The 24,052-nt window shown below is 44.4% G+C and overlaps 1 protein-coding gene across 30 annotated transcripts in view; it reads right to left on the reverse strand.

The window, feature by feature from the left end:
* ZMYND8 (zinc finger MYND-type containing 8) overlaps positions 1–24,052 on the reverse strand; it is a 147,165-nt gene that overhangs the window by 76,305 nt on the left and 46,808 nt on the right. For 21 of the 30 annotated variants that reach the window (XM_003936492.4, XM_003936491.4, XM_003936495.4 and 18 more), the window contains 5 exons: positions 13,965–14,183; positions 9,215–9,328; positions 6,422–6,514; positions 4,812–4,899; positions 1,553–1,608 (listed from right to left, as the gene is read on the reverse strand). In XM_003936492.4, the coding sequence (XP_003936541.1) occupies positions 1,553–1,608; positions 4,812–4,899; positions 6,422–6,514; positions 9,215–9,328; positions 13,965–14,183 (570 nt within the window). The remainder of the gene's footprint in view (positions 1–1,552; positions 1,609–4,811; positions 4,900–6,421; positions 6,515–9,214; positions 9,329–13,964; positions 14,184–24,052) is intronic. The other 9 variants (XM_010346960.3, XM_010346957.3, XM_010346962.3 and 6 more) reach the window with 1 other exon arrangement.

Below are 24,052 nucleotides of genomic sequence, written 5' to 3' on the forward strand. Positions count from 1 at the left end.
AAACAGCCATGAAAAATTGTTCTTCCTACAAGTTTAATTACCTAGGAAACAGAGAAAATACATAAAATAAACTAAGTGAAAAAGCAGGTTCTAAAACTCTCTATCTATAAATATACAGACATAAGCCAGGCACGGTGGCTAAGCCCTATAATCCCAGCACCTTGGGAGGCCAAGGCAGAAGGATCACTTGAGCCCAGGAGTTTGAGACCAGCCTGGGCAACGTGGCAAAACCCCATTTCTTTAAAAAAAAAAAAAAAAAAAAAATTAGCCAGGCTAATTACCTGGGTGTGACGGTGCATGCCTTTAATCCCGGCTACCCAGGAGGCTGAGGTGGGAAGAACACCTGAGACTGGGAGGGGCTACAACGAGCCATGAACACACCACTACACTCCAGCCCAGACGACAGATTGAGACCCTGTCTCGAAAAATACATAGATAACTGTATCTATGTATAGGTATAAATTTATATAGACAGATTATCATTTTTTTTCTTAAAAATATTCTCACTGTTACCCAGTCTGGAGTGTAGTGGTGCCACCTTGGCTCACTGCAACCTCTACCTCCCAGGTTTCAAGTAATTCTTCTGCCTCAGCCTCTTGGTTTACCTAGGATTACAGGCGTGTTCCACCACGCCCAGCTAATTTTTATATTTTAGTGGAGACAGGGTTTCGCCACGTTGGCCAGGCTTGCCTGGAACTCCTGGACTCAAGTGATCTGCCTGCCTTAGGTTCCCAAAGTGCTGGGATTACATATGTGAGCCACCACACCCAGCCAGGTATCTATCTATCTATCTATCTAGATCTATCTATCTATCTATAGATCTATATCTATCTATCCAGATAGACAGATAGATCTATATCTATATAAGTATAAAGACATACGTGGATGGGTCCCAATGCTTCTGAACAGTTCCTCTTTATGAATGAATGAGAGCACACTGACAGGTTGAAGGCCATTACATCTCAGTTTTTTGTTCTCACAATGGGATCTAATACAGAAAGCCTCCCTCATACCACTTTGGCTGCCAGTCTGTCCCACAACCACCAGAGCCTCACGGCTCACATGCCTAAGGGGTCCATTCCATCCACACCATCACAACTATGGGCATCTGCAAGAAAACAGATTCTCCTGGACACCTGGGCTACCCTCCCAGAAGCAGTCAAGGCCATTCCCCCAGATATCAAATCCTCTTCTGCAAGAGAACCACAAGGGACCTGACACAAAAGGGACGGGTCTTCGAGGCCAAGGTCAGAAATGATGAATTCTGTCTAATACCAGACAGTGAGGCCAAGGTCAGAAATAATGAATTCTATCTAAGTCACCAGGAAAAGACAGGAGGCCTAGTGCTTACTCATGACTCAAAGGTAAAAAACAAGAAATCTTTTCTGGGGCCCCTCTTTGCTGCTTTTCCTTTCTCAAAGACGAGGTATGTTGCCTCAACAAATTCCAAAATCACCTCTGCTACCTAATAGGATTTTCTGCAAATGGAAACTTCAGCTACCCCATCCCCCACCTCTGGGTGCATCTAAAACAGGACAGTAGAAACACATACCTCATGTTCACAGATTTTGATGACTACTTTCGCTATTTGCGTCAATTTGTGATTTCCTAAGGGAATAAGAAAAACAGGATTAATTCTAATTGAAATACTGTAACACTGGGCCTGGGGACTTGACTTCCACTAACAATGTGTTTAACTTGCTTTTCCCACAAGATTAAGCTTTTAAAGGCTAACACCAGAGGTTCCTGGCTTCTAACAGTGATTCCTCCCGTCAATGTCAACGACTCTTTGGCGCCTCGCTGTCATGTTCTCTGCAACTGAGCAATTTATGTGGGTTTCCCTAGAGATCATGGACTAATATTCCTAAAATGCTTTGACATTCTAAAGGCTCTAATTAACAAAAAAAGTCCTTATTCTACCCATTGTCCCAGATGCCAATCCAAGAACGGTACAAGAGAAAGATGACATTTTCTTGAGTAGCTCTGGTGTGGCTCGTGCTGCCAAACACATTTTCTTCTTGGGCTGGGCATGGTGACTCACGCCTATAATCCCAACACTTTGGGAGGCCGAGGTGGGACGATCACTTGAGCCCAGGAGTTCAAGACCAGCCAGGGCAACATAGCGAGACCCCCATCTCTATAAACACACACATACACACACGCACATGCACACACACACATGCGCACGTGTGCACACACACACTTTCTTCTCAGTCCCTCAAGAACCCGTATTAGGAAGCAGGAATAAAATGTGTCCACTTAATGAATGAGTAAGCCAAGCTTCAGGAGTCATCACTTACATTACTTAGCTAATAGAATAAGCATCTAGCCCCAGGTCTAACTCTGCACTAAACCGGAGGACAAAGATGGTCCAAAAGTAACTTTTTCTTTGAAGCTCATGGTAGTTTTTTGTTGACAGGAAGACTTCACACACACAATATACCTAGATTTCTGGTATGCCTTGAAAACTCAGAAGATCTGGTAACTATAACCAATGGAGCACTGGAGCTGCCAACAGCAACCTTTCCAGGCCAGGCAGGGGTTCCCTGTTGCCCACGATCCATAGCACATCACCTGACTCGCAGCCTTCTTGGCTTGAGCTAATTTCTTCCACCTGACCTCATCCTATATAATTTGATAGGCTGGGCCTTTCAATATATTTATCACCTTGACACACTTTTTTTTTTTTTTTTTTTTTTTTTTGAGGTGGCGTCTCGTTCTGTCACCCAGGCTGGAGGGCAGGGACACAGATCTCAGCTCACTGCAATCTCTGCCTCCCAGATTGAAGCAATTCTTATACCTCAGCCTCCCAAATAGCTGAGATTACAGGCGTGCGCCACTACACCCAGCTGATTTTTGTATTTTTAGTAGAGACAGGGTTTCACCATGTTGGCCAGGCTGGTCTCCTACCCCTGACCGCAAGTGATCTGCCCACCTCAGCTTCCCAAAGTGCTGGGATTACAGGAGTGAGCCACATGCCTGGCCCACAAATTCTTAATACCTATATACCTCTCCTTTCCCCCTCCTTGCACTCTCAGCCCTGCTATAGTTAATAATGCAGTATGTGCTAGGCGCGGTGGCTCAAGCGTGTAATCCCAGCACTTTGGGAGGCCGAGGAGGGTGGATGACAAGGTCAAGAGATCGAGACCATCCTGGTCAACATGGTGAAACCCCGTCTCTACCAAAAATACAAAAAATCAGCTGGGCATGGTGGTGCGTGCCTGTAATCCCAGCTAGTCAGGAGGCTGAGGCAGGAGAATTGCCTGAACCCAGGAGGCGGAGGTTGCGGTGAGCCGAGATTGCGCCATTGCACTCCAGCCTGGGTAACAAGAGCGAAACTCCGTCTCAAAAAAAAAAAAAAAAATGCAGTATGTGTGCTTAAAGCAGATATAGACCCATTCATGTATCTTTCCTTAAACACTAGCAAACAGGCTGGCGTGGTGGCTCACGCCTGTAATCCCAGCACTTTGAGAGGCCAAGGTGGGCAGATCACTTGAGGTCAGAAGTTTGAGACCAGCCTGGCCAACATAGTGAAACCCTGTCTCTACTAAAAATACAAATATTAGCCGGGTATAGTGGCACACGCATGTAATCCTGGCTACTTGGGAGGCTGAGGAACGAGAATCGCTTCAACCCAGGAGACGGAGGCTACAGTGAGCCAAGATCACACTACCGCACTCCAGCCCAAGCAACCGAGTGAAACTTTGTTTCAAGAAAAAAAAATGAAAATAAAAATCCAAGTTTTGCAATGAGCAAAATATCTGAATAGATATTTACAAAAACACACAAACAAGTCACTAATAAGCACAGGAAAAGATACTCAATACTACTGATCAGTAGGAAAAGGCAAATTAAGACCACCAAGACATAGTATTTTTTTATGACATAATATTTTACACCTGGGAGAATAGGCAGACAGTATCAAGGGTTTGCTTCATAATGTGTGAAGCAAAAAAGAACTCTAATATACCCTGCTGGTAAAATGTAAAATGGTAGAACGACTTTGCAAAAAAGACTTTGGTGAAACTTATTAAGTTAAATAAAAACCTACTCACTGTGCTAGCAACACCACTCCTAGGTATCTACCCAAGAGAAAGAAAAACCTATGTCCATGCAAAAGCTTGCATAAGCAAGTTCACAGCAGCTTATTCATAACAGCCCAAAGCTGAAAACAACCGAAATAGCCATCAGGATCAGCAAGGTAAATGGATGAATGGTGGCATATTGATCAAATGAAAAGAAAAATTAGGCAGCAACAAAAAAAGGAACTACCAATAACATATAACACAGATGACTCCCCAAAATACAGCACGGTATGAAAGCAACCAGACACAAAAGAGCACTATCTCAGACTCCATTTATATGAAATTCTAGAAGAAGCAAAACTAATCTATCTTAACACAAAGCAGAAAGTAGTTCCTTTTGAGAGTGGATTTCCTAGAAAAGGGCATGTATGAGAATCCAACAGGCTGACAGGAATGTTCTGGATCTTGTGTTACACATTTGTCAAATTCAATGACTGTAAAACATAAAGTCTGTGGGTTTTATTTTATGCAATTATACTTCCATTAAAATAAGGTTTATAGAAACAACACTCAAAGGGAGCCATACCCGGCGCCTTGAGCCACGTTAGATGTGAGCTCATACCTTAAAATAAACACGGTCACTGCCTCCTATTCACACGTACCAGCACAATCTATACACAAGTATTCTCTGTATGAATTAAGAGTCTGATTTTTGATGAAGGGCGGGAATTTGTGGAACACACAGACAGCATACTCTCTTTCTTAGGAGTCATCTAAGCCACTCACCCCCATTATAAATAATGCAGTTGTGCAAAATCCACTTTGCATCAGCCAGGAAGGCTTCTGTGCAGCCATACATTTTCTTTTTCGCGTTCTGGGAAGAAAAGCGATGAAGCATAATCATGGAGAGTCTAGACAAGCCACAGTCAGTGACTCCTGTGTCCCCACATAATTTTCCTAGCAGTCATTTGCCACATTAATTAGTGTTCTTCTACTCAGTTCCCAAGAAGATTCTTTTTAGCCTACAACACACTGACTAAAGAATGCTTTCAAAAAAAAACAAAGAATGCTCCCATTTTTGAGATCTATAACCCTATAAAAATGCACTCTTTGGGCCGGGCACAGTGGCTCAAGCCTGTAATCCCAGCGCTTTGGGAGGCCGAGGTGAGTGGATCACGAGGTCGAGAGATCGAGACCAACCTGGTCAACATGGTGAAACCCCATCTCTACTAAAAATACAAAAAATTAGCTGGGCATGGTGGTGCGTGCCTATAATCCCAGCTACTCAGGAGGCTGAGGCAGGAGAATTGCCTGAACCCAGGAGGCGGAGGTTGCGGTGAGCCGAGATCGCACCATTGCACTCCAGCCTGGGTAACAAGAGCGAAACTCCGTCTCAAAAAAAAAAAAAAAAAAAAAAAATGCACTCTTTGAATTTACTACAATAACTGAAATTTTCTCTTCTTATAGTAGCTGTCATTTATCATGCAGCTTCTTCCAATCAACAGGGCATTTTATATATTTATACGTTATTTATTATTAGTCAGTCTCACACAAACGTCACAATAACTCAATGAAGTACTTATTATCATACCCATTTTACAGAAGGGCAAATTGAGGTATACTAATGTTAAGGAACGTATCTAAAGTTCCACAGCTCTTCATTTATAAAGCTAAGTTTCCAACCCCATCTCTTGAATGCCTTCTTTATTCCACCACACCATGAGGGTATGTGCAATTTCCAAAAAAAGACTGGATGTATGGTTTTGGAGTTACCAGGGAAGACAATATGAAGTAATGGTTCTTCCTTGTGAATGCATTTCACTGCCCATATTTTGCCGTGAACAGTCTGAAAATCAGTATCGGGATGATGTACACCACCTAAAGTGTTACAAGTGTAATTTGCAGCGTGGAATTTTAGCATGAACTTTTAAAAACACCTTCAGGCATTCAAGAAATATCCTTATTAGTAGAATAGGTCAAATTCTAAGAAGCTACATCTTTGCTAATCTGGAGGCTTTCCGGACACTTAATTTTCTCTTCTTCCTTCCTGCTGCTCTCATTAGCATCTACAAAAGAAAGAGGAGGTAACGCTCAACTCAATGAAAGCACTAACTCTTAGAAGCTATGGTTTTTGCAGGTAAAAAGCTAGAATCACTCACGGAAGTATTACCAATGAATTTCAATTCCATTGCAATCTTGGAAGAATGTTACAAAGGAAAGATGTTAGAGAATTAGGAGTTCTTCTATCCAAATAAAAAAGGAGCAACAAAAATGCAGAGAAACCATTTAAGATTGTTATGTCGAACTTCAGATAGAACACGGGCAGTGAGGGAAGAGCCTTGGGCATCTCGAGAACTGCCGGCTACAATGGTGAGGGTTCTTTGACGGAGGCCAACCTTTTCCAATGTACAAAGGTCCATTGGATGGAAGATGTATTCCGCATAGTCAGGGTGCTGTTCCAAAGGAACGGGCTTCTGGAAAGCGTCTGTCTATAAAAAGAGAAGATATGCGCAAGAACGAAGCCATCATTACTGCGGAGAACCAAGCATTCATCCTAACAAATGGCTTGAAAAACAGAGACAGCTTTTGAGCTAATACAGTTCTAAAGGTTTCCATAAAGGCTGACCTTGGGGAGCTTCAAATTGGTCTACCTTCTAATTCTGCCTGTTTATTGATAATTATGAGCCCAACTGTGTTGCAGTCTTATCCTTGGTTTGGTTTTCAATATACATTCAAGAAACAGATCCTGTCCTCTTACATTAAGAGTGACAATTACAATACGCACTGTAAGTTAAAAAGATGCTTTAACGAAATCAGCAACATTCTGCCCTCACTGATTTGACATCCAACAATTTACTTGAGAAATTAATGTCTTCTTCTATTTTTCTTCTTGGTTTTTAATTCTACAGGGTTGACAAGTCTATGTGACTCATTCGTTTTGTGAATTGTCATTAGCACATATAATTAAGCCTATGAAAATCGAAAGTAATTCCTTGCCATACGCAATGTAAAAATTCTATCATAGCAAAAAAAAAAAAAAAAAAAAATTCTGTAAACCAAACCTGTGTGGCATGAGGCTAACAAAAAAAAAAAAATGAAAAAATAAATAAATAAATAACAAAAAAAAAGTAAACCAAACTAAGGCTATACCTTTTGCTTCCACTGAATGAGATTTTGAGATTTTGTTTAAAAGGGCCGAATTTCTTAATGGTTCTCAGTTGAATGGTAGCCAATTGGCATACTCTAAATTTTTTTATAACATCAAAATTTCAGAACATAATTCAAAGCAAATCTTTTTTTTTTTAAACAAAACCACAGTGATTAGCCCCAAGAACCTAAATTTCTGTATATTAATGGACTTAGCAAACTCTCAGGAGGTATACAAAGGGTTACCACCAGCCCATATGGTGCCTTTGTGCAAATCAGATGGAGGGGCACCACATCCACAAGTTTCTCTAGTTTCATCTCTAGGGGCCGGGCTCAGTGATTCATGCCTGTGATCCCAGCACTTTGGAAGGCTGAGGCAGGAGGACAGTTCAAGGCCAGGAATTGGAAGACTAACCGGGGCTACACGGTGAAACCCTGTCTTTTAAAAAAAAAAAAAAGTTAGCTGGGTGTGGTGACGTGTGTGCGTCTATAGTTCCAGCTACTTGAGAGGCTGAGGTGGGAGGATCGCCTGAGCCCAGGAGGTTGAAGCTGCAGTCAGCTATGATTTCACCATTGTGCTCCAGCCTGGGCAACAAAGCAAGCAAGAGACTGCCTCCAGAAAAAAAAAAAAGAAAAGAAAATATTCATCTATAGAAGAAAAGTCGTAATATGCTTATTATATTGTCCAAATAGTATTTTCAAAACCAAGTTATTTTTCTGCCATTTTCCTGAAAAGTATTATGATAAATATATAAACCGCAGTGGCTATGGTATGACTGAGACTCACAGGTGGGGAACCACTGAGAGGTACACAACTGGACGGCCCAGCCCCCCACATGCAGTTTCCGCAAGGGGCAAAGGCTATACATTAAATCCCTCTCAAAATTAAAGGAACTAACCACATTCTCACCCTCTGTGGAGAAGTTACTGGTTGAGTTTTCCTTGAAGGGTCCATCATCGAACCTTGGACATACATAAACTGCGTTGTGCTCAGCTTCCTCAATGAAATGTATTTTCCTAACTCCCATGGGAAGAGGCACGGAAGCACAAAGCTCTCCTTGCTGGATGTTGTATGAGCTTTCACTTTGCAGCCAATCAGAATTTTTGTCCCCCTCAACTTTTACTATGTCACTGCCCAATTGATACAGTTTGGCTGTGTCCTCACCCAGCCTCATCTCAAATTTTTATCCCTACATGTCCAGGGAGGAACCTGGTGGGAGGTGACTGGATCAAGGGGGTGGTTTCCCCTGTGCTGTTATCGTGATAGTGCCTGAGTTCTCACAAGATCTTATGGTTTAAAAGTGTTTGACAGTTCCCACCCCCTTCCTCCTGCTGCCATGTAAGACATGCCTTGCTTCCCCTTCGCCTTCCATCATCATCGTTTCCTGAGGCCTCCCCAGCCATGCAGAACTGTGAGTCAATTAAACTCTTTTCTGGCCAGGCGTGGTGGCTCACACCTGTAATCCCAGCACTTTGGGAGGCCAAGGCTGGAAGATCACTTGAGGTCAGGAGTTTGAGATCAGCCTGGCCAACATGATGAAACCCCATCTCTATTAAAAATACAAAAAAAAAAAAAAATTAGACGAGTGTGGTGGTGGGCACCTGTAATCCAAGCTACTGGGGAGACAGAGGCACAAGAATTGCTTAAAGCAGGGAGGCAGAGGTTGCAGTGAGCCAAGATCACACCATTGCACTCGAGCCTGGGTAAAAGAGCAAGACTCTGTCCCCATAAAAAAAAAAAAAAAAAAAAAAAAAACCTCTTTTCTTCATAAATTACTCAGTCTTAGGCATTATCTTTATAAAAGTGTGAGACCAGACTAATGTACCAATTAAACTTCTTTGGGACATACAGTGCTTACTACTACAACAGAGAATTAACTGAATGCCATCATATCTGATGTGTGATTTACATATGCTTGAATTTGGGGACACAAGAAGGTCCAAAGAATACATTAGGTGCCTATAAAGCTAAGCTATTAACAGAACAAAACAAACGTCACTACATTCATTTACACTTGTACCAAGAGGAACTTTCTTCTTACCCCTGGCTGTTTCATTTTCTGAATGGCAAACTTGAGCAGGTAGGATAACTGTTCAATGGTGAGCATTGTCATGGCTTTACTCTGGGTCTCGATGCATTCTGCTACTGTAATTTTCTACAAGTCAAAGTCATACATAAACGTCCGGTTAGAAAAGAAATTACCATCCATGTACTGATTTCTATTTTTCCAGTCAACTCACACATAAAAAGCAATTCTCATCCAAATGAGACTTGCTGTTTCGCTTAGCAAAGAACAAAACGCACCAGATCTACTGGAACAAAATGCACCAGATCAGTAGGTAACTATTAAAAAGCACATCCATCTATTTATTAACTTATCAGGAAGCATTTTTAGCTCATGAAGACAACATGATCTGAGGGAAGATATGGGTAGACAGGGCCTGAAAAATCATTATTACAACCTTTAGGTTTCAAGAATGAGATAGGAAAGAGAAGGCCAGGTGGGCACGGTGGCTCACACCTATAATACCAGCACTTTGGGAGGCCAAGGTGGGCGGATTGCTTGAGCCCAGGTGTTGGAAACCAGCCTGGCAACGTGGTGAAACTCCATCTCCACAAAAAAAATACAAAAATTAGCCAGGCATGGTGGCACACGTCTGTAGTCCCAGCTACTCTGGAGGCTGAGGTGAGAGAATGGCTGGAGCCCAGGAGGCAGAGGCTGCAGTGAGCCTGGATTGCGCCACTGCACTCTAGTCTGGTTGACAAAGCGAGACCCTGTCTCAAAATAATATATTTAAAAAAAAAAGAAAGGGAAGGCCACGGATGATTTCAGGGTGATTACTTCACAGGATGAATACTTATCAGCCACTTATCCTGATCCTCTGAAGGTTCTGAGCTGTCGTTCTGGAAACTTGACAAGGCATTAATTCAATGACATCACTGATGGAAAGGGACAGACTTCTCTGCAGAAAGATTATCAGGGAAGGCAGCGGACTAATAATACATAAGACTTCATTGTCCATCTCCCTGACTTTGAACCCACCTAAGACATTGTGTCAAAGTACACAAGGAGCACAACCGAACCTAACTGCCTATCTCCATGGGCAAGAGGTATCAGCTCATAAGGGAAATTCCCATCAAAGAGACCCAGAGGAACGTCTGAAACCAGATTCTGCTATGTAAATCTGGTACTATATCTTAAGGCTTCAGAATCCTTATGTAGCAGCAACAACAAAAATAGCAAATTCTGATCATGTCAGGAAACACTCTTTAACCATCTGTGTAGGGAGAGCTGAGAAAAGTTTTCTCCAATTAATTTGGATTCAGTTTCCATTTTTCACATCTCTGGGGCCTCCAAAAGGAACTCTCAGATGTGTCTCGTTGGTTGTCGAGGAAAAGGCCAACACAAGAGTCACTCGGAAGCTGAAAACAGTGCATGACGCACACATCTATTTGCTTAGCTACCAGAGCCTGCAACATTCAGTCTTCCAGTTGACTGCCATACCAACTCATCCCTGGGAGAAATTCAGGGCCCTGAGTCTTAGACACAGAGCACCTGTTTTGTTTGAATCTGGTTTGGTTCCAGGTAACTTATCCATAGCAAACACTAAGGCTGCCTGCCCAACTATCGTTCATTCCCTCACCCCCCCGACTCCTTCTTCCTGGCAGGCAGTGCCTGGTTCGCACAAAACAAAAAGCACCAGATAAGCAATTTTAAAGGCTTTTTTTGTACAAGGGACTGGTGATCCAATGCTAACCAATGAGCCCAGGGGCGAATCAGCTGGGGATGATGGGACAAAATCTTTCTGCTTGATAAAAAGATGCAAGGAGAGACAACCTCCTTTTGAGAGAGTTTTTGTCTCTACACACATACCGCCTGAACCCCAGCAGCCATCTTATGGCCATGGGGAACAAATAACCTCAACGATGAGATGGAAAAAGTCTGGCTCTGAACGACTCTGGCCTGGCCCTGCCTCGCCTCTGAGTTCTGACGGTAACAAATCCATATTGTTTCAGTCGCTTTCCACCAGGAACTAGTGCTTGCATTAACAACTGCTACTTGTTGGTCAGGCTCTGTGGCTCACACCTGTTATTCCAGCAGTTTGGAAAGCCAAGATGGGAGGATCACATGAGCCTAGGAGTTCAAGACCAGCCTAAGTAACATAGCCAGATCCTATCTCTACAAAAAAACGTATTAAGTAGCCAGGTGCGGTGGTATGCACCTGTGGTCCCAGCTACTCAGGAGGCTCAGGTAGGAGGATCGCTTGAGCGCAGGAGGTCAGGGCTGCAGTGAGTGTCATTACTGCACTCCAGCCTGGGCAACAGAACAAGACTGTGTCTCAAATAAAAATAAAAGAACTATTATTTGCAGGGAAAGCATCCTATCAGAGCCGCTATCATCTTTGCAATATCATTAAACAATTGGGAAGAGGTGGCCAAGACCAAAAAAAATTGGTGAAGGTTCCAGATCCCATGCCAAATGCAGTAGATAGGGTCAGGCTCTGCGTGCAGAAGAGGGCGCCGCTGTGCAATGCAAACTCCACGTATTTCTCCATCTAGAGTAACCCAAGAGAACAGCAGCCACCTTTTGCCATATGAGAGAGAGAATGTCATCATATTAATTTGATGTCTACTTTCTTTTTGTGTATTTATTTTTCTCCTCTCCCTACACAAAAGCATAACAGACACTGACCTATAGCTTTTTTTTTGTTTTGTTTTTTTGGGAGGATTCTCACTGTTGCCCAGGCTTGAGTGCAGTGGTGTAATCTCAGCTCACTAAAACTTCCTCCTCCCGGATTCAAGAAAATCTCCTGACTCAGCCTCCCAAGTAGCTGGGACCACAGGTACACGCCACCATGCCCAGCTAATTTATTTTTTTAATTTTTTTTTTTTTTTGTCATCCACTCCCCACCCAGCTAATTTTTTGCATTTTTAGTAGAGACGGGGTTTCACTGTGTTAGCCAGGATGGTCTCGATCTGCTGACCTCGTGATCTGCCTGCCTCAGCCTCCCAAAGTGCTGGGACTACAGGTGTGAGCCACGGCACCCCGCCACCTTGCTTTTCGCCCTAGTAAAGATTATCTGGATCATCTTTCCATTTCACGCATGGAAAGCTTCCTTATTTGAGATGAAACTCCAATGTACCTTTTTTTTCCCTTCTTTGAGACATGGTCTTGCTTTACTGCCCAGGCTAGAACGCAGTGGCATGATTACAGCTCACTGCAGCCTCGGCCATCTGGCATCAAGCTATCCCCGAAGCTCACCCTCCATAAGTAGCAGCGACTACAGACACACACCATCATGCCTGGCTAATATTTAAAATTTTCTGCAGAGATGGGCGTCTGGCTATCTTGCCCTCACAGGTCTTAAAACTCCTGGGCTCGGCCGGGCGCGGTGGCTCATGCCTATAATCCCAGCACTTTGGGAGGCCGAGACGGGGAGACGGGTGGATCACGAGGTCAAGAGATCAAGGCCATCCTGGTCAACATGGTGAAACTCCGTCTCTACTAAAAATACAAAAATTAGCTGGGCGTGGTGGTGCGTGCCTGTAATCCCAGCTACTCAGGAGGCTGAGGCAGGAGAATTGCCTGAACCCAGGAGGCGGAGGCTGCGGTGAGCCGAGATCGCGCCATTGCACTCCAGCCTGGGTAACAAGAGCAAAACTCCGCCTCAAAAAAAAAAAAAAAAAAAACTCCTGGGCTCAAGCAATATCCTACCTCGGGCTCCCAAAGTGCTAGGATTATGGTCATGAGCCACCACGCTCAGCTTCCAATGTATCTTTGAATCCAAGAGACATTCCACGTTAAATAATTGTGGAGGACAATTATTTAGAGATGACATTTTTATTTTCAGTGATTCAAAAGAACACCAGAGTTGGGGGTCTCAAAGAACAGGAGCCATCTCAGAACAGTGGAAACCCCGATAACTGGCTTAATAAGGGTGCTTGGGCTTGCTACACAGGAGGCATACACACCACCCCCACTCCACTTCCGCACCGCTGCCTCCGCCTGGCTGCCTGGAAGGTCTCCCCAAAACGGCCTCACAAGTCACTCCTCCCCCTCATCAAATCTTCCTCAAATTTTAGTGAGGCCTTCCCAGACCACCATATTCAAAATGAAAACACCTTGCTCTCCCGCCACCCAGATTTCCTATTTCCATCCTGAATTTGTTTTCTTCATAGCACTTTTCTTTTAATTCATGATATAGAACATCATTTATTTTGGTGTTTGTCCTTTTCTGTTGGAAAAAAAAAAATGTGATTCATGCCTGTTTTGGGGCGCTGTCACATCGCCAGCACCTAACGGGCACTTAAGCAATACATGTTACACAAAAGAAAGCCTCAGACGGCTACCACAGGGAACACGCAGTCAAACGCCGTCTTCTCAGCTGGGCCACTGCTGATGATTCCATGATGTGGCAGGAAATGCCATCCAAGAGGGAGGGGAACAGCACGAGATCTTTTCGAAATGTGTCAGCCGTTCATGATTTTGTAGTTAACTTTCAAAAAGTTCATCACAGAAGATTCAAAGACGACAACAGCTGATCTCCAAGCAATCCAAGGACTCACGAGAAGCCAGAAATAAAACTCCATGCAATTGTCTTTCCAAGAGCTGCAGTACCGCGGCCTCTGCTGATGATGGTCGAGAAGGGGGTGACCAGGATAGAACAGGTGGAAAGCAAGAAATTTCTCTTTTCCATCGATCTGGATTATTTGTAAATTTAAAAATAAAAGGAAGAAAGAGAAAGGAGAGGAAACGAGGCAGGTAATGCATTCATTCATCAGGAACTAACCTCACATTCAGGACAAAACCAGTCCCCCTCTGGTTCCGATGTCAGTCTCAGACACTTAGCGTGATAAACCCGGGGACAGAGCTCACAGCAAAGGACTTGGCCTTCCCGGTGACAAACCCAGCAGTAGAAATCATTCCGTCCATCCTGCGGTACAACATCAACAGGGTCTGTGGTGAGTGGCTGCTTCATATAGTAAAACGGACCATGTCTTAGTTCTGACTGAAATGTAGGCAAGAAAGACAGGTTTGGTTTCAAAACAAATGTGCATTCTCAAAAGGAATTTGAACAAGTACATCAATAACAACAGAAGAAAATTACAGCATTTCACAAATTCATTAAAAAGCCAAACTATTTTAGGTTAGTCTACTAAATACAGCATTAGCAAGTTATTAAGTATTATGAAGATTTTTCTTTTTTCTATTTTAAGAGGCCACAATTGAAAGCTGGTATCTAAGAGTTACTAGGCAGGCCTAGCAGAATAGCACACTGGCTACAACCCAGATCTACCTGGGTTCAGATTTTAACTCTATTGTTAAAGGTCATGCACCTTAACCACTCAGCTTCAATTTTCTCATCTGTAAAATGGAGGTGATAAGACCTAACACTTCATGGTGCTGTGTTGTTATTAAAGGGATGATATAATTGTGTGCATATTTATCAAGATGCCACCATACTAACAATGCTAATGTGGTTAGAAGCCCAATTTATAAAAGTCCCAATTTATAAAGCCAATAAAAGCGTAACAGTTTGCCCTGACATTCTTTAAATGGCAGACATTTCGAGAATAGATCAACTGGGTTTGAGTCACCAAAAAACTGTTATCTAATTTTAAAGTTTACCCCCAATAAAGTGTTTCTGAGCCAACAAGAGGCTTCCTAAAGCCATGATTCCTGAACATCGTAGGCCCTTGTTTTTGCCAGGGAACCACGCCTCTTATTTGACATCAGCAATGGCAGAAACATGAGATGGGTGGCCAATTCAGGGGCGCTAGACTTCTTCCTGTCCCCAAATGTCAAGAGAAATACGCCTCTAACGATGTATGATGGAATCCAGCGAAGCCACACTTGAACACAAAAAGTCACTCAAAAGAAACTTAAAATGTCTATCAGAAAATGTCTATCATAAACAAATATGAAATCCTATTTAGGAAGTACACATAAGTCCAGTGGGAAGGTTCAAAAAGACCTGGTAATTAGCTGCGTGATCCTAAGAAAGCGACTCAACCCACTTTGAGCCTCAATTCCCTGGCAATAAAACCACGGAGATAATTTAGCCACAGCATAGTACCTACCCTCGAGTAAATCTCACTATAAAACATGTTTCTTTTCTGTCCTTCAGCAAAACATGATGGTTTCCTCCATCAATATCTTCTACGCTGGTGAGATTCTGCATACTTTTTAATGATCTTACAAATGGGGATTTGCTAAATGGCTACAGTTGGTACATAGAAATGCTGTCAGATTTCTAATGCCTGTAATCCCAGCACTTTGGGAGGCCGAGGCAGGTGGATCACGAGGTCAAGAGATCAAGACCATCCTGGTCAACATGGTGAAACCCCGTCTCTACTAAAACCACAAAAAAAAAATTAGCTGGGCATGGTGGTGCGTGCCTGTAATCCCACCTACTCAGGAGGCTGAGGCAGGAGAACTGCCTGAACCCAGGAGGCGGAGGTTGCAGTGAGCCAAGATCGCGCCATTGCACTCCAGCCTAGGTAACAAGAGCGAAACTCCGTCTCAAAAAAAAAAAGATTTCTAATGCCGACCTCTTATTTTGACAGTTCCAATAGTTTATTGACTGAAAATCCTATTACTCTAAGTAATACTGGTTTTGTCTCTTCCTGTCTAATACTTTAACATTACTATTCTTTTAAATGGTTAAGACCTCCAGGATAACGTGCAAGAGTTGCCAAGATTGCAGGCACCCATATCTTGTTCCCAGCTTTTGTTAGGAGGTTTTCTTTTGTATTTGAGACAAGAGTCTTACTCTGTTACCCAAGCTGGAGTGCAGTGGCATGATCTCGGCTCACTGCTACCTCCACCTCTGGGGCTCCAGCAATCCTCGAGCCTCAGCCTCCCAAGTAGCTGGGACTACAAGTGAGCACCACCATGGCCAAATAATTTTTTGGGTGGTTTTCTTTTTTTGAGATGGAGTCTTGCTCTGTCACCAAGCTGGAGTACAGCGGCACAATCACAGCTCACTGCAACCTCCGCCTCCTGGGTTCAAGCGATTATTCCACCTCAGCCTCCCGAGTAGCTGGGACCACAGGTGTGTGCCACCACGCCCGGCTGTTTTTAGTTTTCTTTTTTAAATACAGACAGGGTTTTACCATGTTGCCCAGGCTGGTACTAAGAGTTAATGTTCTCAAATGCCTGGTATTTCCACAATCCTTGATGAAGGGTCTTATAGATGCCTGTTTAGCAGATCTTTGTTAACCAATGTTTCTAAGCCTCTCTATTCTCATTTCTACAAAGTGATTTCATAATTTTTTTGTTTTTGTAAGACCAAGTTTCCCACTTGTTGCCCAGGCTGCAGTGCAGTGGCGCAATCTTGGCTCACTGCAACCTCTGCCTCCTAGGTTCAAGAGATTCTCCTGCTTCGGCCTCCCAAGTAGCTGGGATAACAGGCACCCACTACCACATCCAGCTAGCTTTTTTTTTTTTTTTTTTTTTAATTTTTAGTAGAGATGAGAGGTTTTATCATGTTGGCCAGGCTGGTTCTGAACTCCTGACCTCAGGTGATCCACCCACCTCGGCCTCCCAAAGTGCTGCTCCCAGCCGAATAAATTATTCACAAGAAGAAGGACATGCTTGCCTCACCTCCCCACCTTGATTCTAAGTTGCCTGAGGCCTCCCCAGCCATGCTGAACTGCTGAACTGCGAGTCAATTAGAATGCTTTCCTTTATACATTACTCAGTCTCGGGTATGTCTTTATTAGCAGTGTGAGAATGAACTAATGCAGTACGTATGAAATATAAATGAATTTTATGTTTAGACTGGGCATAGTGGCTCATGCCTGTAATCCTAATACTTTGGGAGGCCAAGGCAAGTGGATCTGAGGTCAGGAGTTCAAGACCAGCCTGGGCAACATGGTAAAACCCCGACTCTACTAAAAATACAAAAATTAAAAAGACAAAAAAAAAATAAGCGTAAAAAAAAGGCCGGGCGCTGTGGCTCACGCCTGTAATCCCAGCTCTTAGGGAGGCAGAGGCGGGAGGATAGCTTGAGCCCAGGAGTTCGAGACCTGCCTGGGCAATATAGCGAGACCCCGTTCTCCACAAAAAGGAAAAAACAAAAAGACCAAAAAAAAAAAAAAAAAAAGGCGCAAAAATACAAAAATTAGCTGGGCATGGTAGCACATGCCTTTAATCCCAGCTACTCAGGAGGCTGAGGCAGAAGAATTGCTTCAACCAGAGAGGCGGAGGTTGCAGTGAGCCAAGATTACACCATTGCACTCCAGCCTGGGCAACAGCTTGAGACATCATCTCAAAAAAAAAAAAAAAAATGTATATTTAGGCTTGGGTCCCATCCCCAAGATATCTCACTATGCATATGCAAATATTCCAAAATAAAAAAAATCAAAAAATCAAAAACACGGCTGGGCGTGGTGGCTTACGCCTGTAATCCCAGCACTTTGGGAGGCCGAGGCAGGTGGATCACAAGGTCAGGAGTTTGAGATCAGCCTGACCAACTTGGTAAGACCCTGTCTCTAAAAAATAAAAATAAAAAAGTTAAAAAAAAAAATCGCCGGGCGCGGTGGCTCAAGCCTGTAATCCCAGCACTTTGGGAGGCCGAGGCAGGTGGATCACGAGGTCTAGAGATCGAGACCATCCTGGTCAACATGGTGAAACCCCGTCTCTACTAAAAATACAAAAAATTAGCTGGGCGTGGCGGCGCGTGCCTGTAATCCCAGCTACTCAGGAGGCTGAGGCAGGAGAATTGCCTGAACCCAGGAAGCGGAGGTTGCAGTGAGCCGAGACCGCGCCATTGCACTCCAGCCTGGGTAACAAGAGTGAAACTCCGTCTCAAAAAAGAAAAGAGAAAAAAAAAGAAAAAGGAAAAAAAAAAAAAAAATCAAAAACACTTCTGGTCCCAAGCATGGATTAGGGATACTCAACCCTTACTATTCTTACTTGATGTTGGGAAAACATGGTTACTTGGTTAATGAGATTTATATGAAGGGCCAGGCACGGTGGCTCACACCTGTAAACCCAGCACTTTGGGAGGCTGAGGTGGGCGGATCATGAGGTCAGGAAATTGAGACCATCCTGGCCAATATCAGGAAACCCTGTCTCTACTAAACATACAAAAACTAGCTGGACATGGTGACGTGTACCTGCAGTCCCAGCTACTCAGGAGGCTGAGGCAGGAGAACTGCTTGTCCTAATTTTATGTGTGTGAGAATGTTAGAGTGTTACTGGAATCCAGCCAGGGATTCCGCTACCTGCCCTGCAATGTGCAGGACATCTCCCACAAGGATACTTTTCTGGCCCCCAGTGTCACCAGTGCCAAGGTTGTTCGGAGGCGGAGGCTACACTGAGCCAAGATTGCACCACTGCACTGCAGCCTGGCGACAGAGCAAGACTCCGCCTCAAAAAAAAAAGAGAGATTTATCTGACCTTGGAGTCCAGAGCAAAGACTCAAACCTGGGTCTCCCAGCACTCTCTCTCTTCCCAGTATCCCTCATAAGACAATGCTGAATCCAGGAGATTATGTGCTGACTTAGTGAACCCCCTCAGAGAACATGATCTGTAACACAAACTAAGTTCAGCTTAATGCACAGAGCTGGAAGGAAAGAACATCTGAAAAATAAGATGACTACTAAAAACCCAACAGAAGGGGGCATGAGCAGCAGCATCCAGAGCATGGACTGTCAACCTTGGCACTGGTGACACAGGGGGCCAGAAAAGTCTTTGTTGTGGGAGATATCCTGCACATTGCAGGGCAGGCAGAAGCACCCCTGGCTGGACCTCAGTAACACTCCAATACCCTCATCATACACGTAAAATCAGGACAACCAAAATGTCTCCAGACTTTGCCCAACGTCCCTTGGAGGTCAAAACTGTCCCTAGTTGAGAACCACTAATGTAGAGGGTCTGCAATTGGCCTAGGAAAATGGTTGCTTTGAATTTGTTGTAGGGGTATGGGGGAGGTTAAAGAGGTGATAAGGAGAGAACAGGAGGAAGGGGAAGGGAGGGTGGGCAGTTTTGCTGAAACATAAACTATACATACCAAGCAAACAGAACCATTTCCCTTTTTTCTTTTTTTTCCCCACTTTTTCTTCTTTCAGAACGATTTCTAACATGAGTGGGGTCATCTAGGTTGCTACCATGGTTTTTGTAAGATAATAGTAAGCCGTTTTCTCAGTATCTGACTTCTTTTCAATACGTTAATAATAGGATGGGAAGAGTTGTTAAGAAGCTAGAAGAATCACTCGGGCCCAGCGGCTCATGCCTGTAATCCCAGCACTTTGGGAGGCCAAGGCAGGCAGATCACCTGAGGTCAGGAGTTCGAGACCAGCCTGGCCAACATGGTGAAACCCCGTCTCTACTAAAACTACAAGCGGGCACCTGTAGTCCCAACTACTCAGGAGGCTGAGGGAGGGAGAAGTGCTTGAACCCCCAGGCGGAGATTACAGTGAGCCAAGATCACCCCATTGCACTCCAGCCTGAACAACAGAGTGAGACTCCATCTCAACAACAACGACAAAAAAGAAGCTGGAAGAATCAAATACGATGGCTCACCTTCCTAACCAGCAACTCAGGTTTTCTCTGTCTGATAGTAGCTGAGGTACAGATGCTTCATAACTAAGTTTCTCCTGGTGCTCCCCTCCCAACCCCACTACCACCTGGCTGGGACTGGGCACCCCTAGGAGAATCCTGAGGACTGCTTGGCTACTGCAGACTCTTTTCAGATTGTCTCCTTTCCTGAAACAGCAGCAGTTGCTGAGAGCTAGATGCCTGGTTAATCGCCTTATCAATCAGATATTTTCCTTATCTGCTGCTTGTGTTTCCTGTTCCACAAAAATAATCTGATAACAAATATGGAACATTTTAAAAAGAGAAAGCAAATTATTTCAGGTAAAGTGAGTTATGATTTTCCTCCTCTCCAAGTATAAGATGTGTTACCAGCCTGATAGCTAGGGAAATTGGTTGCAGCCTGTGTTATCACAGAATATTTGCAAGTTATTACGAGATACCACAGGAGGGAAAATGTTCTTATTTTCCTATTCCTTCCATAGACTGGCTAACAAGAAAACAGAAAAGGCCTGCCTATTTGCTTCTGGAATACCTTCACTGATACCAGGAGCCAGCGAACTTTTCCTAGAAAGGCTTCTATAAGGATAGTAAATACCTGAGGCTTTGCTGGCCATTAAGTTGTCTACTGCAATTACTCAATTTGGCCACTGTAGTGCAAAAGCATGCACAGACAGTACATAAATGAATGACTGTAGCTGTGTGCCAATAAAACTTTATAAACACAGGCTCCAGGCAGCATCTGGCTGACAAGCTGTAGTTGCAGACACCTGGTCCACATAAACCAGAGTATGGATGCCCTGGCTGTGTGTGAACACAACGTCCATGCATGGAGGACAAGGACCACAGACTCCACTTCCTACAGAGGCCACACAGGAACCACAAAGGAGTGAAAAAAGGCGATAACCTCAGGCCGCACGCAGTGGCTCATGCCTGTAATCCCAACACTTTGAGAGGCTGAGGCAGATGGATCACAAGGTCAGGAGATGGAGACCATCCTGGTTAACACGGTGAAACTCCCATCTCTACACTAAAAAATACAAAAATTAGCCGAGTATGGTGGTGCACATCTGTGGTCCCAGCAACTCAGGAGGCTGAAGCAGGAGAACTGCTTGAACCCAGGAGGTGGAGCCAAGATGATGCCACTTCACCCCAGCCTGTCGACAGAGTGAGACTCCAACTCAAAAAAAATACAAAAAATTAGCCAGGCATGGTGGCACCCACCTGTAGTTCCATCTACTTGGAAGGCTGAGGCAGGAGAATCACTTGAACCCAGAAGTGGAGGTTGCCATGAGCCAAGATTTCACCACTGCACTCCAGCCTGGGCAACAGAGCGAGATTCCGTCTCAAAAAAGAAAAAAAAAAAGCCATAGGCTCAGCTCTCCCTCTCCTACATTTGTTAAAAGCATGAATACTGTGAAGTACATAAGAAAAAACCACCTAGCTCTGGAGTGTGAGGACGCACTGGCGTTCAACCCGAAGGAGGGGAGACAGCAGGGTCAGGCAGACCTCAGACTCATCTTACAGAGGCAGCCCCCACTCAGCTCCAATAATGCAGGGAGTTGGGCAGACACACACTCCTAATGTCGCCTGACCTTGGGGAGAAACTGGCAATCCCTACACTCCCCTGAACTGTCTCAACTGTTAATACACCGTCTCAGCCCAACAAAAGACTGCTGTGAGTCTGTGCAGTGGCTCACACCTGTAATCCCGCCAACTGGCAAAATGAGGTGGGAGAATCACTTGAGCCCAGAAGTTCAGGACTAGCCTGGGCAACAAAACAGACCCTATCTCTAGAAGAAAAAAAATTAACTAGGCATGATGGAGCACACCTGTAGTCCCGGCTACTTGGGAGGTTGAGGTGGGAGGATCACTTGAGCCCAGGAGGCCAAGGCTATAGTGTGCCACAATCACACCAATGCACTCCGGCCTGGGCGACAGAGCAAAGCCCTGCCTCTTTTTTTTTTTTTTTGATATGGAGTTTCGCTCTGTCACCCAGGCTGAAGTGCAGTGGTGCGATCTCGGTCTACTATAACCTCCAAGGTTCAAGCAGTTCTCCTGCCTCAGTCTACCAAGTTGCTGGGATTACAGGTACACGCCACCACACCCAGCTAATTTGGTATTTTTAGTAGAGATGGGGTTTCACCATGTTGTCATGTTGTCCAGGCTGGTCTCGAACTACCGGCCTCAGGTGATCTACCTGCCTCAGCCTCCCGAAATGCTGGGATTATAGGTGAGAGCTACCACGCCTGACTCCACAAAACCGGGTCTCTTTAAAAAAAAAAAAACTGGGCATGGTGGCTCACGCCTATAATCCCAGCACTTTGGGAGGACTTCGGCAGGAGGATCACCTGACGTTGGGACTTAAGAGACCCACCTGACCAAAATGGAGAAGCCCTGTGTTTACGAAAAATACAAAATTAGCCAGGGGTGGTGAGGCATGCCTGTAATCCCAGCTATTCAGGAGGCTGACTCAGGAGAATCACTTGAACCCAAGAGGTGGAAATTGCAGTGAGCCGAGATCATGCCACTGCACTCCAGCCTGGGCAGTAAGAGTGAAACTCCCGTCTCAACAAAAAAAAAAGAAAAGAAAAGAAAGACTTCTGTGAAATGTCCCAGTTTTTAGGGCAACGTATTGGCCCAAGAAAATAAGTACTAGCCACTCATTCAGATACGTACACACCCTGTACTCAGAGAAGGTGAGGAGGGGTCCCATCATTTCTTTGCCATATTTGATTCAAGATATACCTAAGTCCATTCCGTACACATCTGCTGGCACATTATTTCTTAATCCTTTAATGTTAGGAGAAAAAACCAAAACACCTCCCAAAAGGACGTTTGAACTCCAATGTGTCAGAACTAAAGAGTAGAGTGGTATTTATCTGTAGAGACCCTGACGTCATTTTGGGCAAGGTATTTCTTGCCGCATCTACTACAGGACATCCATTTAGCAACCTGACCCTCCTTCACAAAACGCTGGGGGCATCCTCCCAGGCATTCTCAAACCTTCCTAAGGGGTAAAACCACTGGACCAAAGGTCTTTAGAAAGTGCATGGTAGGCCGGGCGCGGTGGCTCAAGCCTGTAATCCCAGCACTTTGGGAGGCCGAGGTGGGTGGATCACGAGGTCAAGAGATCGAGACCATCCTGGTCAACATAGTGAAACCCCGTCTCTACTAAAAATACAAAAAATTAGCTGGGCATGGTGGCACGTGCCTGTAATCCCAGCTACTCAGGAAGCTGAGGCAGGAGAATTGCCTGAACCCAGGAGGCGGAGGTTGCGGTGAGCTGAGATGGCGCCATTGCACTCCAGCCTGGGTAACAAGAGGGAAACTCCGCCTCAAAAAAAAAAAAAAAAAAAAAAAAAAAAAGAAAGTGCATGGTAAACCTTAGGATGCTCTGAGACCCTGAAAACAAAATGTGTTTTAAAACTCTTGTTTACACTTCCGGCTGGGCACAGTGGTTCATGCCTGTAATCCCAACACTTTGGGAGGCTGAAGCAGGAGAATCACTTCAGCCCAGAAGTTTGCAACCAGTCTCGGCAAGAAAGTGAAACCTCGTCTCTGTAACAAAATCAAAAAGCTAGCCAGGTGTGCTGGCATGCACCTATAATCCCCGCTACTCAGGAGGCTGAGGCAAGAGAATTGCTTGAGCCGGGGGTGGGAGTGGGGGCGGTGGGGGGGCCAAGGCTGCAGTCATGCTACTGCACTCTCGCCTGGGCACCACAGTCAGACCCTGTCTCAAAAAATAAAAATGAAAAAACAACTTCCCTAAAATGAATTCTTAATACATGACATATGGGTAGAACAGGGTAGAACAGGAACCGGACTTCAAACTCATCCAGTGTTTCCAAGTGGTAATAAAACGTCTCTACCAAAAATGGAAATATATGGATTATTTGCTTCTCATTTTTGTTATTGTTTTTTTTTTTTTTTCTTACAACGAACATCTTATTTTTTTTTTTTTTTTTTTTTTTTTTTAGACAAAGTATCAGTCTGTCGCCCAGGCTGGAGTGCAGTGACACGATCTTACCTCACTGCAACCTCTGCCTCCTGGGTTCAAGCGATTCTCCTGCCTCAGCCTCCCAAGTAGTTGGAATTAACAGGCCTGAGCCACGAAGCCCAGCCTATTTAATGGCTTCCTTTCTAGAACAATGGACAAAGAAACTAGAGTAAAAAAAAAAAAGAGGAAGATGGTGACGAGTCTTCACAAATGCCAAAGTCAGAAGAACATGGACATAAAAAGAAATTCCCAGGAGGATGGAATGAGCAGAGCAGACCAAGTACAAGATGACAGGGAAGGGTGGGGAGTGTGGCAGGGGAGCCAGCACAGGGCTG

Source organism: Saimiri boliviensis, chromosome 9 (assembly GCF_048565385.1).
Source record: "Saimiri boliviensis isolate mSaiBol1 chromosome 9, mSaiBol1.pri, whole genome shotgun sequence".
NCBI classification, from domain to species: domain Eukaryota; kingdom Metazoa; phylum Chordata; class Mammalia; order Primates; family Cebidae; genus Saimiri; species Saimiri boliviensis.